Genomic DNA, 16100 nt, shown 5'->3' on the forward strand with positions numbered 1-16100 from the left:
CCCATAGTATGTGCTTCTTCATCAAAGCATATGAAGTTGCCAAGGTCAGTTCTTCTCCCATGATTAATTATCTGAATAAAAGGTGTTCAATGAGAAACCCATTTCTAAATGCTGTTATTGATATGTCTTCGTTGCAGCCAACAATCTTGGCTTTCTCCGCTTTGAACCTCTTGACATAGTTGCGGTTTGTCTCCCAAGGGTCTTTTACGATGCTAAAGAGATGGTTGAATGTCATTTTGATTGAGTGGTTAGAAAAAATACTCCTTAGTGAACACTAAGGAAAATTCGTTGAAACTCTAGATCGACGGTGGCGGCAGGGTGTGGAAACAATCTTGTGCCTCACCTTGTAGAGTTATGGAAAAAAAATTTCACATAAGCGCGTTGTTGTTCCTATAGAGGATCGTGGTACTATAGTAATGCTTGAGATGTCGATCCGGATCTTCGTCTTCCTTGTATAGAGTGAAGTGAGGCATAGTGAACTTACGAGGTGGATCTGTCTGCTTGATCTCATCTGTGAATGGTGACTTACTTATATTGGTCATGTTTTGTCAAAGCGCATTGTCAGTAGCCTCGTTGTGCTGAAAATTGCACAATCGTTCGGTCATGAGCCTCTTAACTTCTTCTTGAATTTGCCTCTGCTAGGAAGTGGAACTTTTGGCTGCCTCCAGTCGTGACCTGTTGGTCTAGGCCGCTTTTCCCTATGCTCACCCCGTCAATGTCGCGGCTGCAGTGCAGGTGGCATGTTCCTAGCAAGCGAGCAGGCTGTTCACAGGTTGCTGGCTGAACTTAAGCCTAATTGAGTGACTGCTTCTCTCCGTTCGTTGTGCTACCTACTCCGATGTAAGGTGGAGAATGCTCCTTGCGAGCCTAGTTGTGAATGAACATTTCGCCTAGAAGGTTGTCCATGTTGATAATCAGAGTGTGGCCTCAACCGTGAACGTATCCTTGTTTATAAGCTTGATTGGGAGTGCACGCTCTTCTGCGCGATAAAGCAATAATATACGTGTCACATCCTGGCCCAGGGTCCACCATATCCTGGGCCCGCTCCACCACAGTAGCACGATATTGTCCCCTTTAGGCCCTGACCACGCCCTCACGGTTTTGTTTATGAGAACTCACACGAGAACTTCCCAGTGGGTCACCCATCATGGGATTGCTCTCGCACGCTACTCGTTTATCTTCGAAGTTCCGATGGAACCCGAAGCCAGTGAGCTCCCAAAAGGCCTCATGCTAGGTAGAGATGAGAATATACATATAAGGCTTACAGGATCCTCACCCATGGGCGATGTGAGATCTTACAATACGCTATCCCGAGGTCTAGGTGGGAGTGTACACTGCTAAAACGCTCGGTTCGTAGCTGGTTGAGGGGCTGTTTGCCGGGACGATGTTAGAGAGGTTCATCGTCTGCCCTTGTCCTGCTTCGGGACACCTCATTTGGGGCACGCTGCACCTCGGTATGCTGCAAAAGTTGATTCACCAAGGTCGTCTGTTGCGCGAGGGCGTTTGTCGACTCTATAACTTGTCGGGATAAGTGTTATTCGCCATGCGGGATGGAAGGGCTTGGATGGTAGGTTTCTCCATAAGTGGTAGAAATGTAGTGGACTCTAGGTGCAAAATTTGAGTCGAAATAAGTCAAATCCTCAGAAACTTGGAGTGAAAATGGCCCTGGTTCAATCGCTAGTCCAAAAATCTGAAGCCGGGACGGTTGAACCGGCTAGGATCGCCAAATGGGCCATGGGAGCGGATTGGATCTACGCTGCTGGGGCGACGACTTAGGTCAAGAGGATTGTTGGCTCGGATTGGGCTTGCGATGGGCCTTGGGCTTGCACTGCTAGGGTAGCGACTTGGGTCGACCGTGACGAGCCTAGCTCGACTGCCTTGCGACGTAGGCTGCTTGGGCCGTCTCTTGGGCTACTAGCGCAACTGCTCCCTACTCTCCATGGGCTTGCTTCCATAGAGCTAACACACTCGCCACTGCCACGATGGTCTCCGTGGCTGCCATGGTGGCAAATTGGGAGTTACCTTTTGAGTAAGGGATTTGATAAGGAGTGATGAGAAGGTTTTGAATAAATACCATTTTGATCACCTTTGACTCTTCCTTGATTGAGCCGTTATTGTCCATTGTATGTGCGTGTGAATCCCGGTATGCCTCGAGGGTAATTTTGTTTTTTTACCCAAAAGTACACATGTCGCCTTCTAATTTTCTTTATTATTTTTTACTCCACACGTGCTTCTTGTTAGAAACACTTCAAGTGTTTTTCCATAATTAACTTGCATTTTTACTAATGTTTGATTACACATAAAAAAAATAAAAAATTGCTCAACCACATGGACTAACCTTTGAACTCGGAACACGTGGCCTTTGATTTATTTTTTTTCTTTTACATAATAAAATAAATAAATAAATATACACACTATATCTTTAGGGGATTGACTAAAATACTTACATGTATCTAATACAATTATCATGTAACAGTCAGACATACTTCATATGAATATATGTATTTAATGCACCGTCGAAATGATGATTGTATTAAACAAATACGTGATATTGTAGCCAAATCCTAATTTTTTTTTGTTGGAACATGCAATTTGTTGATCTCTTCCATCTCAGATTAGTATATGTATTTTTTATTACGACGTGATATGATTTTAAAAGCATTTTGCCTTTATTTGGATAGTGTAAAAACAAGATAGTGAACTTCGACTTATAAAATATATATATAGAAAAACATTTGGCCAACGTTGTTTGGACTCTATTGTTTGGTAATTGTCGTTCTTTGCTTTGCAAAAGAACTTCCATCTTCTGAAGAAACTGTTGATAGATTGCGAGAGGCCGGACCCGAACACCGAACAGAATCCGATGACCCGAATTTTATTCATGTAACAAAGACACTTATACATATCCAAATACACACAAGTCCGTATCTATAACAAGACTACATAATGTGCATACATAATTAGGCTGACGAACAATCTGTGCATGGGCTCAGCCACTTATTTATACGGCGACCGCAGCAGAATATTTCGCAGGTTTACTGTTGCTCCTGTAACGAAAACTATTCCGCAGAGGTTAGCAAACCAGCATAATGAATATAGAAAGAACGACCGAGGACAAATTTCGTATTTTAGGTCAGCAAAAGAGAATGTACCAGGAATTTCTTCTTGTACGCTGCAGCAATCTCCTTTGGATCAGCTTTGGTTACCTTGTATGCCACAATCTTGTTGATTTCCTGCACAAGGACATATAACAACCATAATAATCACCATCTTTATGAGATATATTACAGAGCAGCACGTCCTCTATCGAATCCGATTTTAAGATAGTGGTTAACGGAGTGCTTTTGCTTAGAGTTCTTGCTCGGAAACCACTTGAACAGCTAGCTTAGTCTCATGAAACGTTTAAGTTTGTTTTTAAACAGATGAGAGACAGTCATCCGTACTGTTGTGCGGAAGCGTCAAATATGAAACTAATAAACTACAACGGCAAAATATGACAAAACAAATAATCCAAAAGACACAAGGATTTATACTGGTTCGGCGTAAGCCTACATCCAGTTCCGAGACGGCAAGGAAATTCCACTAATATCACAAGGAGATTACAAATAGAGTTTTAACTCTCAAACCCAAATCCCACATACACCCAATAGCTCTCACTAAAACAAAGAACAAATGGAGAAAATGGAAACATATACCAAATTCCTTCTCTCCCAAAAGCCACAACATGTAGCACAAATATCTTTGATTGAGTGATTACTAACAAAATGGGATTATTACAAATGGTGGGAAGGAGCAGCTCATATTCAAATGGGAGAGCCGAATGCTCTCCCTGGTTTCTCTCATCTGCCGCTCCCCCCTCATCTCCCACATTCGGATGCAACATTTATCCATACAAAAGCATCCAATAAAAAAATCCAAAGTAAAGGAATAATCATTCCTTTACAAACATCATCATGACATTTCTTTTTCTTTTCAACAAACATCATCATTGGTCTTCTCAAAATGATGTTCCCTCATTTTTTATTATATGTTTTTGGCCACTTGGCCACTAATTTGGCCATTATCCAACAATCTCCACCTTGGCCAAATTCCGAAAACATCACAGAGAATCGAATCAACAATCACTATAAGCACCCAAAGTACAAACTAAAGACAACAGGAACTAAATCAAATTCCCCAAACTTTCGGTACTCTAATGATCTCCACCTCGACTCAAATTGTACCAACGCCAACAAAAGTAGATCATTTCTTTACCGTCTTCTCCAAATTTGCAAACCATAAGTGCCTTGATCAAAACAAAAGTGATTCAAACGAAGAACTGAAATTCTTCAATATCACCGACAAAAGATCAAGCACACCATACCAAAGTTGGACATACAACGAACTCCACCTGCTCACAAACACCATGGTCTAAAACTGCACCAATAGACTCATTCACATAGCATGGCATATTCTCCAAGTCAAAACTGATTACAAATTTGGCAACAAGGTCTAACATACCACATACAAAACCTTTCACCCAAATTCAGATCCTATGAATATCAATATTATGCCCTTCACTCAAGTTTACCATCATCACATGAGCACCAACATGACAACCAAAAATTTCAAATTCAAATAATCAGTAGGAGATCCAAAACCATACCTCAACTGGAGTCTTCAAGAAAACTAATTGCAGATGATGGAGACCAACAAACCAAATAGCAGTGGCAAACAAATCCAACCAAATGTCCATAAACCAAACAAAGTTAGAAAGCATATAACTTGCCTTCTACAAGAGGGTTCCACACAAATGTTCTGCAGTGCATGTGGTGTATCCAAAATAGTGTGATGTCTCACTATCCAAACCTTTGCAGAACTCAACAAATTGGCCCTCACAAACTCCTCCAAAGTTTCCATCAACTTGCTCCAAAGGCAACTAGTGGGAGTGAAGAAAAACTTCTCTACCGTTGAAAAAATGCCAAAGAGAAGAAAACTTAGCCTTAGCCTTTTTCCCTTTTCTTTCAGCCAACAACATCATTTGTCATCTTGATGTCCTTCTGCCAAAACAAATGCCGAAAGAAAAAGAACCAACATTTTCTTTTCAATTTTCAACTGCTTCTACTTTTTCTCCTTTCCACTCAACTCGTCGACAACAGCCCACAAACACCTCCGGTGCAACGATGACCAACGGAAAATCCACCAAAAGCAGTACACTACAACTGCAGCCGTCGAACACCAACACTTCAACAACATCGACAACAACATTGCAGCAGACACGCTGTTTCAGAAACCATTCTCCAATCTGCGAGCTCAGTGACTGCAGCATAGTCCCTTACTATCCTTCTTCAACGCCACGCATTTTGCAGCCAAACTCTGCATCTCCAATTGACCAAATGCCAAAGTCATTCCTCCTGTCATATTTTTTCAAAAAAACATATTTCACTGTCATATTCGAAGGTTTCATAGACATATTAGTACAAAGCCTCTAAGTCGAAACCCGGGGCTCTGATACCACTTGTTGTGCGGAAGCATCAAATATGAAACTAATAAACTACAACGGCAAAATATGACAAAACAAATAATCCAAAAGACACAAGGATTTATACTGGTTCGGCGTAAGCCTACATCCAGTTCCGAGACGGCAAGGAAATTCCACTAATATCACAAGGAGATTACAAATAGAGTTTTAACTCTCAAACCCAAATCCCACATACACCCAATAGCTCTCACTAAAACAAAGAACAAATGGAGAAAATGGAAACATATACCAAATTCCTTCTCTCCCAAAAGCCACAACATGTAGCACAAATATCTTTGATTGAGTGATTACTAACAAAATGGGATTATTACAAATGGTGGGAAGGAGCAGCTCATATTCAAATGGGAGAGCCGAATGCTCTCCCTGGTTTCTCTCATCTGCCGCTCCCCCCTCATCTCCCACATTCGGATGCAACATTTATCCATACAAAAGCATCCAATAAAAAAATCCAAAGTAAAGGAATAATCATTCCTTTACAAACATCATCATGACATTTCTTTTTCTTTTCAACAAACATCATCATTGGTCTTCTCAAAATGATGTTCCCTCATTTTTTATTATATGTTTTTGGCCACTTGGCCACTAATTTGGCCATTATCCAACACGTACATGGGATAAAGCTCAGACAATGGAATCCATGACATTCATTATACAATTCTATGACTTGTTAATGTACCTCCAAGAATGCTGCTAGTTTAGGCCTCCCAGCTGTGATGTCATACTTGAACACGTCTGATAAGAAGACTTGGAACTGCTCAACGAACGGGATATAGGCTATGTCCACCTGGATATCACAAATTTGTATCCATTACTTAAGCACTTATGTGTTACTACTAGCTCATTTTATTAGAAATGCGAAAACATTAATTGGCATGTAGATACATTGTACATTCAACTTACCAAACTGAACTGACCCAGAAGATATGGTCCATCGTCAAATTTCTTAAGAGCATTTTCCAAGTAATCAAACTGCTCATCTGATGCAGTTAACCAAATTTCTTCAGCGTATATTCATCAACAAAAAGTCACTAACGGGAGAATCTTCCAAGTCTTACCAGCTGCTTTTACCGTGTCTCCTTTCAATGAGCGATACAAGGACCCCACGAAGGTAACAACATAAGTTAATAATTCTTCGCCAAACTTTTTTCTCCCAGGGTCGTCCTAAAAACAATTTCGCAGCATCACTCTGGTCAAATTTCTGAGAAGACAAAGTCATGTTACTTGAGGCACAATCAAATTCTGGATATCTTACATTGGGGACAAGTGAAGGCCCTTCGAAGTTGCTTTCGAGGTATTTGATCAGATCAAGACTTTCTCCAATGACTTTTCCATTGTGCTCCAGAGATGGCACCTATAAAAATAATCAATCAAGAGATTTATCCAGTTTCACCAAATTTTCCACAGATAATCAATGGCAGCAAAGAAGAAGAGAACACTAATTTTTGCTCAATATTTTACCTTGTTTCCGGGGTAGACTTTTTCCTTGTACCAAGCAGGCCTGTTTTCAAGATCTATACCCACTAACTTAATCTTGCCTTGCAAACCCTGCAACTCAAAAAATTTCGACAAAAACAAACACTAAGACATGGGTTCTGATTAATTCTCAATTTACCAATTCATGAAATGATTTAAATCAAATAACCACGACATATCCATCAAATATAATGAAAAATAATCATTTCCGCTATAGGGATTTGTATTTCATCATATTAGCCAATTCCTCAAACAACAAATTGAATGATCTCAGGGCCTTTGCCAGAAGCTCCAAAAACGAAAAATATGGTGAAAAAAGAGAACAAACCTTGTAGTTCCTAGTGATCCAAACCCGCTGTGCAAATGGACTTGTGTAATTTACGTACAGCCTTCAAAACACAAAGCAACCAATACACATCAAAACATGGTAATCACTGAACAAAACGAAACTCAGTGAACAAAAATAGTGAGCAAAATGAGATAAATAAAAAACAAGGTGGCCAAAACTGAAATTCGGACGAGACAGAAGGCGAAAACAGCCTCAAAAATGTGTTTTATCTTGGGAAAATTGGCTGAAATGATCACATTACAAATTTCAAACGCTGAAATAATCATTTTTCAGTATATATCGTGAGTATTTGAACGTATCAGTTGAGCAATGGGATTTGTAACCAACCATTTCAGACCAAAAAAGTGGAGGAAAGAGGTAAACCTTGTAGTGCCGTCAAAGAGAGGGGGGGGGGAGGAAGTGGAATCCAACGGTGGAGGAAGTTCCTCATGCCTGCAACACCAAGAAACAAAACAATCTTGGATTAATTTTACAACAAGAAAAAAAATCAGAAATTCAGATGGACCCAGAAAAAAGAAAGACCACGAAAATGAGAAATCGTACTTGTACGCCATTTTTTGGTTCTCTGCAGAGATTTTTTGTGTTTTTTTTGGCAATCAGAATTTGGCGCAGAATGTGTCCGTACAAAGTGGGTGGCCGTTTTATAGAGGACTGTGAGGTGGCGGTGGAGTCGGCAGCAGTGACGAAATAATATCTACATATAAAGGATACGATATATGCTGATCATGCGCGACTTATGGTTGTGCATGATAAGTGTCGTGGACTTGATTTCTCAGTTGGATTTTGAGTATCTCGCCTGATCTGGGTTTTGGTGTTGGTCGGATGATTAGAGAGGAGAATTAAGGATGACGAATTTATCCGAATTTTAATAGTGTGAACTAATCATTCTGCTGGTCACTAGTGAGTCGGTAATGTATGGCCACCAACAAGTTTGGAAGAGTCTAAAAACTAGGGTGGAGCATAGGACTATCTAATTACAACACCTCTCACATTAAATAAAATGGCATGGAGTCGATTTGTATACAATTAAAATATAATAAAATCTTGTGTTTTTGTGAAGGATGTCCGGTAAAACTACCTAAGTTAGGTAGCTCCTTTAGAATTTAAATTTAGAACAAAGTGAAGAGAACACTTAAATGTGATCATCCTATCACTACATTTGGTTACTAATCCATATACCTTTTCTTAAATATATATTCAGTTCAGTATTCCAGTTTGTATTTCCTGGCATCCCCCTACAATCTTCTGTCACGTGTCGATCATGGATGTATGTCGGGATCGGGTGTGACAATCATACTTTGTTCGAGCATTCTGTTATAGTTGAATGCTTGCCATACAAATAAATGGATATTAACTAAGGTACCTCTGAGTTCAGCCGTTAAGAGTTTATACTTGTACTGTGAGTGGCCGTCATGCTAAAACATGTCGAGTTCCATGTGCAAGGTTTTATGTCTAGTTGTTATAATGGTCATCCGACTATTTAATCGAGCTTGTCATGCGAATCTGGTATGTTATAATGAGAAACTATATTTTGACAATCTGTTCTAATCGTAAATACTTCATTATGTAAAAATAAAGAGAATGCTTCAAGTGAGTTAATTATTTCTAAAATTTCTAAATCTATTAATGGTAATCTTGGTTGTACATCACTAAATTTTCCTGATGAATATCTACAAACTTGTTCGTTAGACTTTGGTGACTCCTTATTCTTTTTCTGGTATAGTATACATGCTCATCCTAATGATGAAGCATCTGTTTCGACTACTTTAGAACTATCATCTAATGGTAATGTTAATGGCTTAAGTTTAGTAATTTCTTCTTTTATATTTTGAACTAATTTAATATCTTCACTATTAAAATATTTTTGTCCTATTTTGCTAGTTTTATTATGTAATACTGCTATTTTTCTTTCTAAATCAGGGATAAAATTTCTTGCATAATTCAACAATCCTAAAAATGCTTGTAACTGTTTTTTGTCTTCTAACTTACCTGGAAATTCTAAGACATTTTTAGCTATATAATCTTGTAATTGTATTGTACCTGATTGATTTTCTCAAATGCATAATTGCTTCCTTACTAAGTAAATTAAGTATAACTTCTTTATCAATACATCTAACTTCATCTTGACTGATGCTACTTACAATCCTACTTCTATTTTCAAATAAACCTAATTGGTACAAATTATATTTATTTTTCTGTGTTTTCTCAAATCATCTTCTAATAAATTCTTGTGCTTCTTCTTCATTTGGATAAATATCTTCAACTCTAACTACTTCTTTTCTCTCTTAAAGAGTTCCATTTTCTGTTATCAAAATGATTTATCTTAGGTCTTCTAATATGATTATTTGTACTTAAAGTTAAATTTTCTAATTTTTCTAACAAAAATGGTGGAAGTGATGGAGATGTGTTATGTAAAACTTGATTTATTTATGGTATTTGTTCTTCAACTTGATCTAATTTTTTAGCCAAACTTAAAAGTAATTGAATAATTAAATTAGTTTGCCTAATGGGAATATTACTACTAGCTACTTGTGTTGAAAAATCTGTTAAACCTACTGGTTCTTTATCTAGCTTACTAATTTCTTTCAAAGCTTGGATATATTTTCTGCTAGTTCTAGAATCGGTCATTAAACTAATAATTTATCTATTTTATTATGCAACTTATCTACTTGTTCACTCAACTCATTTTGCAATAATTGAATTTTTTTGAACTTCTAATCTTAATTGCTCAACTATTTCTAATGATCTGAGTTCTACTTGCTTAGGCTTACTATCTATGAGGTCAATAAGCTCTTTTATCTAATTTTGCTATTATTTTATTTTTACTCCAATGTAAATGTGGGTCTTCTCCTATGATCCTAGTTTGTTCTGGTAATTGTAATAATTCTTCTAAACTCTTTAATTTATCTAATTGTAATATTTTTATATGGGTTCTTTCTTCTAAAATCGGATATTCATGTTCAAATAATTCTTCCTCAAACTCTTCTATGTTATTATGCTCATCATTTTCTTTTGAGTTTTCCAAATAATAACTATCTTGACTACTAAATTCTTCTACACTTATGCTTTTGTATGCTTCTACAGTATTACTTTGATCAGCTATTGTAATACCTCTTTTGAAAAATGTTATGTTAAGGTTCATAAATAAAAAAAACCTTGCAAGCTTTTCAAGCAATTTAAACCTAAAATGAATGCGTATGATCCTACTGATGAAACAAATGTTAATGGTAAATTAAATTGTTGTTTTTCTACTTTAATAGATTCATTATTAATGCAATCTGTTAAGTAAACCGGTCTCTCATCAAACTATGTTATTCTTACTGGTTTTGCTAATTTTTGTCCATATTTTTCTGGTGCTAATTCTTCTCTTATGACACTCTTTGTATTCTCTGTATCTATCATAGCTGTTGTTTGTATCTTATGTTATTTTGCTAATTCTATTTCACAATTTATGGTAATTAAATAACTATTTTTTGGCCTTTCTATACTATGAACAGTATTTCCTAATATTTCAGTACTTTCTTGTGATTCTGCTGAATTAACTTCTAATAACCTATTACTATAACACTTTTCACATAATATTGAATATGTATTATAGTATTTATTTGCAACTAACTTGCTACACTTATGACATTTTCTGGCCAACCTAAATTAATGTATTTATATTCTTCTTCATGTTGTTCTTCTATGAATGAACATATATACTCTTCTAAATCACCATTTGAACTACTTGAATCTTCAGAATCAAAATCTATCATATTAATACTCTCTATACTATAAATACTCACTCAGAAGTACCCTGATTAATGTCCAGTTATTTGTATGGCAAGCATTCAACTATAACAGAGTGCTCGAACAAAGTATGATCGTCGGGTTAACAGGTTAATAATATAATGAAAATAGTGTTTCCCTATTTTGGACTAGAAGTCTAATTGAACAAACACACTAAAGACAGAAAAGAAAGCTTACTTAAGAATTGAAGATTGCTTGAATTTGTACACTTGAACTTTTATTGATGTATAGAATGTTTACAAAGGATGCTAGGAAGGTTTCGGATGCTTGAGTGTTTGTAGGTTGAAGTATGATGTGAGTATGGTGTTGAGGTGTTGAGATGTTGAGGCGTGTTGTGTGTTATTTCGTGTATTCTGCATGAGAGGAAAAGCTCCCTTATATACAAAACCTAATTCCTAAACAACAAAATAAATTTTCATCTATTTACAACTTTTTGAATAGTGACAGCACGAAAGTTGTCAGCATTATTTCTGAAAGCTGGCTGACTTGTCTTTGCTTTAATGAAGGTCATGTGAATTCATGTTGTCTTGGCTGCTGCAATGGCCACCTTAACTTTTGCATTCAAATGTTTTCTGAAAGTGTCAATCCTCCTTTTTCTTCTTTGGATGTATTCTTTGGTGAATACCACGTGAACTTTACTGAATACTTGGCCAATTTTGTATAGATATTTGAAGGGTAGCATTGGTATTTTTGAAAACTTTTGTCCTGATGATTAAAAGGAAACTTTTTTTGGGGCTTTTGGTTAGTTTTCCCCCATTTTTTTGTTGAAACATGGAATTTGTTGATCTCTTCTATCTCAGATTAGTATATGTATTTTTCATTACGACGTGATATGATATTAGAAGCATTTTGCCTTGTTTTATTTGAAGAGTAGTGTAAGAAAAGATAGAGAACTTCGACTTATAAAATATATATAGAAAAACATTTGGCCAATGTGGTTTGGACTATATTGTTTGGTAATTATCGTACTTTGCTTTGCAAAGAAACTTCCCTCTTCTGAAGAAATTGTTGATAGATTACGAGAGGCTGGACCCGAACACCGAACAGAATCCGAGGACCCGAATTTTATTCATGTAACAAAGACAAATATCCAAATACACACAAGTCCGTATCTATAACAAGACTACATAATCTGCATACGTAATTAGGCTGACGAACAATCTGTTGATGTGCTCAGCCACTTATTTATACGGCGTCCGCAGCAGAATATTTCGCAGGTTTACTGTTGCTCCTGTAACGAAAAGTATTACGCAGAGGTTATCAAACCAGCATAATGAATATAGAAAGAACGACTGAGCACAAATTTCGAATTGTAGGTCAGCAAAAGAGAATGTACCAGGAATTTCTTCTTGTACGCTGCAACAATCTCCTTTGGATCAGCTTTGGTTACCTTGTATGCCTCAATCTTGTTGATTTCCTGCACAAGGATATATATAACAACCATAATAATCACCATCTTTATGAGATATTACAGAGGAGCACGTCCTCTATCGAATCCGATTTTAAGATAGTGGTTAACGGAGTGCTTTTGCTTAGAATTCTTGCTCGGAAACCACTTGAACAGCTAGCTTAGCCTCATGAAACGTTTAAGTTTGTTTTTAAACAGATGAGAGACAGTCATCCGTACATGGGATAAAGCTCAGACAATGGAATCCATGACATTCATTATACAATTCTATGACTTGTTAATGTACCTCCAAGAATGCTGCTAGTTTAGGCCTCCCAGCTGTGATGTCATACTTGAACACGTCTGATAAGAAGACTTGGAACTTCTCAACGAATGGGATATAGGCTATGTCCACCTGCATATCACAAATTTGTATCCATTACTTAAGCACTTATGTGTTACTACTAGCTCATTTTATTAGAAATACAAAAACATTAATTGGCATGTAGATACATTGTACATTCAACTTACCAAACTGAACTGACCCAGAAGATATGGCCCATCGTCAAATTTCTTAAGAGCATTTTCCAAGTAATCAAACTGCTCATCTGATGCAGTTAACCAAATTCGTTCAGCGTAAATTCATGAACAAAAACAGTCACTAACGGGAGAATCTTCCAAGTCTTACCAGCTGCTTTTACCGTGTCTCCTTTCAATGAGCGATACAAGGACCCCACGAAGGTATCAACATAAGTTAATAATTCTTCGCCAAACTTTTTTCTCTCAGGGTCATCCTAAAAACAATTTCGCAGCATCACTCTGGTCAAATTTCTGAGAGACAAAGTCATGTTACTTGAGGCACAATCAAATTCTAGATATCTTACACTGGGGACAAGTGAAGGCCCCTCAAAGTTGCTTTCGAGGTATTTGATCAGATCAAGACTTTCTCCAATGACTTTTCCATTGTGCTCCAGAGATGGTACCTATAAAAATAATCAATCAAGAGATTTATCCAGCTTCACCACATTTTCCACAGATAATCAATAGCAGCAAAGAAGAAGAGAACACTAATTTTTGCTCAAAATTTTACCTTGTTTCCGGGGTAGACTTTTTCCTTGTACCAAGCAGGCCTGTTTTCAAGATCTATACCCACTAACTTAATCTTGTCTTGCAAACCCTGCAACTCAAAAAATTTCAACAAAAACAAACAATAAGACATGGGTTCTGATTAATTCTCAATTTACCAATTCATGAAATGATTTAAATTAAATAACGACGACGTATCCATCAAATATAGTGAAAAAAATCATTTCCACATTAGGGATTTGTATTTCATCATTTTAGCCAATTTCTCAAACAACAAATTGAAGATCTTTATAACAGGGCCTTTGCCAGAAGCTCCAAAAACGAAAAATATGGTGAAAATAGAGAACAGACCTTATAGTTCCTAGTGATCCAAACCCGCTGTACAAATGGACATGTGTAATTTACGTACAGCCTTCAAAACACAAAGCAACCAATACACATCAAAACATGGTAATCACTGAACAAAACGGAGCTTAGTGAACAAAAACAGTGAGCAAAATGAGAAAAATAAAAAACAAGTGGCCAAAATTGAAATTCGGACGAGACAGAAGGCGAAAACAGCCACAAAAATGTGTTTTATCTTGGGAAAATTGGATGAAATTATCACATTACAAATTTCAAATGCTGAAATAATCATTTTTCAGTATATATCGTGAGTAGTTGAACGTATCAGTTGAGCAATGGGATTTGTAATCAACCATTTCAGACCAAAAAAGTGGAGGAAAGAGGTAAACCTTGTAGTGCCGTCAAAGAGAGGAGGAGGGGAGGAAGTGGAATCCAACGGTGGAGGAAGTTCCTCATGCCTGCAACACCCAGAAACAAAACAATCTTGGATTAATTTTACAACAATAAAAAAAATCAGAAATTCAGATGGACCCAGAAAAAAGAAAGACCACGAAAATGAGAAATCGTACTTGTACGCCATTTTTGGTTCTCTGCAGAGATTTTTTGTTTTTTTGTTTTTTTTGGCAATCAGAATTTGGCGCAGAATGTGTCTGTGTACAAAGTGGGTGGCCGTTTTATAGAGGACTGTGAGATGGCGGTGGGAGTCGGCAGCAGTGACGAAATGGTTGCGTTTCTTTTTTTGGTCAAGGAAAATGGGAAATCGTACTTGTACACCATTTTTGGCAATTAGAATTTGGCGCAGAATGTGTCTGTGTACAAACTGGGTGGCCGTTTAATAGGGACTGTGAGGTGGCGGTGGAGTCGCCAGCAGTGACGAAATGCTTTGTGTTTTTTTTTTTTTGGAAAAACTATTGAAAAAAGTTTTAAAACTTTAAATCTTAACCAAAAATCAAGTGATAAGTTTATTTAATAGTTAGGACAAAACCTAAAATCAAATCAGCCCAATAAAACTAGCCCAAGAATATAATTTAGAAAGTTGCTAGACCCACCCCGTTGTCTTATTTTTCCACCCACGTTATATTTACACCCACTATAAAAAGTTAAAAAATTAAAATGTTATTTCCCCACCCACTATTATTCCTAAATAACCCTATATATATAATTAGAGATAAATTTCTTTTTTGAAAAGAATATAAACAAATAATATTACTCTTCTAATCATGATTCTCTTTGAACACGGCACACATCATCACCGTCGCAATCAGAAAAACGTATCCTTTGTATTTTAATCATGATTCTCTTTGCACACATCACACATAATTTCATAGTTTGAATAATTTCATTCTCTATTTCCCTATCACTTTCTTATTTTGTATTGTCATAAACTCATTAAAAAACAAATTTACTGTCGACAGCAGTATGCAACAATTCAAGCTTAATTCGGCTTCAATTCTAACTTAAAAAGAGAGATTCCTTGGTGGGTCATCATCATCACATTCACCATCTTAATGGACACCAACCTTCGAAGATCCCAGAGGAACCATGTATGCACGCATATCTAGTTTTTTCAAAAACAACAAAAACAAAAAAATAAGGAGAGATAGGTGGTGTTTGTGGTAAGTACGGGGCTAATGAAAAATCAACCACACCTCCCGCTGTTTAGGTTTTCAATTCTAAATCAACCATGCCTACAATAGTATGCAACAAATTTACCCTAACCTAATGAACGATGTCGACAGAGCTATGCTTCAATTCCAGAACTTCTCATTAAAAAACAAATTGCACCCTAATCTAATGCAAATTCAAATAAAAAGTTACAGAGTTATGCTTCAATTGTACGATGTCGACAAATCAAGATGACCCACATAAAATTATCTTTTACCTCTTCGACAGAAACATAATCATCTACTTCTTCCTTAGAAACCTCATCTTCTAAGTTCATTCCTTTTGCTTTCTCTGAATGATTTTGTTTTCTCTAAATGAAGGGAGATGGGAAGAATGAGTTAGGGTTTAAGGGAGACAAATTTTCTAAACATATTCTCACGTTCAAACTTTAATTTTTTCTTTTTTATAAGGAAAAAAAAAGTAATGTAAAAGGGGGTAACTAAAGTCCTTATTAGTCATTTTGCAAATGGACAAATTTGTAA

General features: G+C 36.8%; 2 protein-coding genes across 3 annotated transcripts; both read right to left on the reverse strand.

Annotated features, from left to right (window-relative positions):
- Positions 1–2839: 2839 nt before the first annotated feature.
- LOC103408400 (glutathione S-transferase L3-like) lies at positions 2840–8303 on the reverse strand. 2 transcript variants are annotated; one of them, XM_029101137.2, is made up of 10 exons: positions 7887–8303; positions 7707–7775; positions 7323–7383; positions 6980–7066; positions 6774–6872; positions 6577–6682; positions 6422–6498; positions 6198–6305; positions 3153–3233; positions 2840–3047 (listed from the first exon to the last, which is right to left on the reverse strand). In XM_029101137.2, exons 1-10 carry the CDS (start codon positions 7895–7897, stop codon positions 3036–3038), a joined length of 711 nt encoding a protein of 236 aa, XP_028956970.1. In that variant the 5' UTR covers positions 7898–8303; the 3' UTR covers positions 2840–3035. The 2 variants fall into 2 exon arrangements, with proteins under 2 accessions (XP_028956970.1, XP_028956969.1); XM_029101136.2 differs by having other exon boundaries at positions 2840–3059; positions 7887–8260.
- A 3867-nt stretch (positions 8304–12170) lies between these two features.
- Positions 12171–14767, reverse strand: LOC103408356 (glutathione S-transferase L3-like). Its single transcript, XM_070820588.1, has 10 exons — positions 14523–14767; positions 14343–14411; positions 13960–14020; positions 13613–13699; positions 13407–13505; positions 13211–13316; positions 13054–13130; positions 12830–12937; positions 12472–12552; positions 12171–12366 (listed from the first exon to the last, which is right to left on the reverse strand). The coding sequence occupies exons 1-10, from the start codon at positions 14531–14533 to the stop codon at positions 12355–12357; spliced, it is 711 nt and encodes a 236-aa protein (XP_070676689.1). The 5' UTR covers positions 14534–14767; the 3' UTR covers positions 12171–12354.
- Between the last annotated feature and the right edge of the window lie 1333 nt (positions 14768–16100).

The sequence above is a fragment of the Malus domestica genome, chromosome 04 (genome assembly GCF_042453785.1).
Source record: "Malus domestica chromosome 04, GDT2T_hap1".
Classification (NCBI taxonomy): domain Eukaryota; kingdom Viridiplantae; phylum Streptophyta; class Magnoliopsida; order Rosales; family Rosaceae; genus Malus; species Malus domestica.

What these genes read in the sequence shown, in the direction of transcription:
- LOC103408400 (XM_029101136.2), bottom strand. An exon ending in GGCCTTCACTTGTCCCCAAT is followed by an intron (nt 6,683 to 6,773) that starts GTAAGATATCCA and finishes AATTGTTTTTAG; the next exon opens with GACGACCCTGGGAGAAAAAA. An exon ending in CGTACAAGAAGAAATTCCTG is followed by an intron (nt 3,060 to 3,152) that starts GTACATTCTCTT and finishes TCTGCGGAATAG; the next exon opens with TTTTCGTTACAGGAGCAACA.
- LOC103408356 (XM_070820588.1), bottom strand. An exon ending in CTCTTTGACGGCACTACAAG is followed by an intron (nt 14,021 to 14,342) that starts GTTTACCTCTTT and finishes TGTGTTTTGAAG; the next exon opens with GCTGTACGTAAATTACACAT. An exon ending in TTCTGGGTCAGTTCAGTTTG is followed by an intron (nt 12,938 to 13,053) that starts GTAAGTTGAATG and finishes TGTGATATGCAG; the next exon opens with GTGGACATAGCCTATATCCC.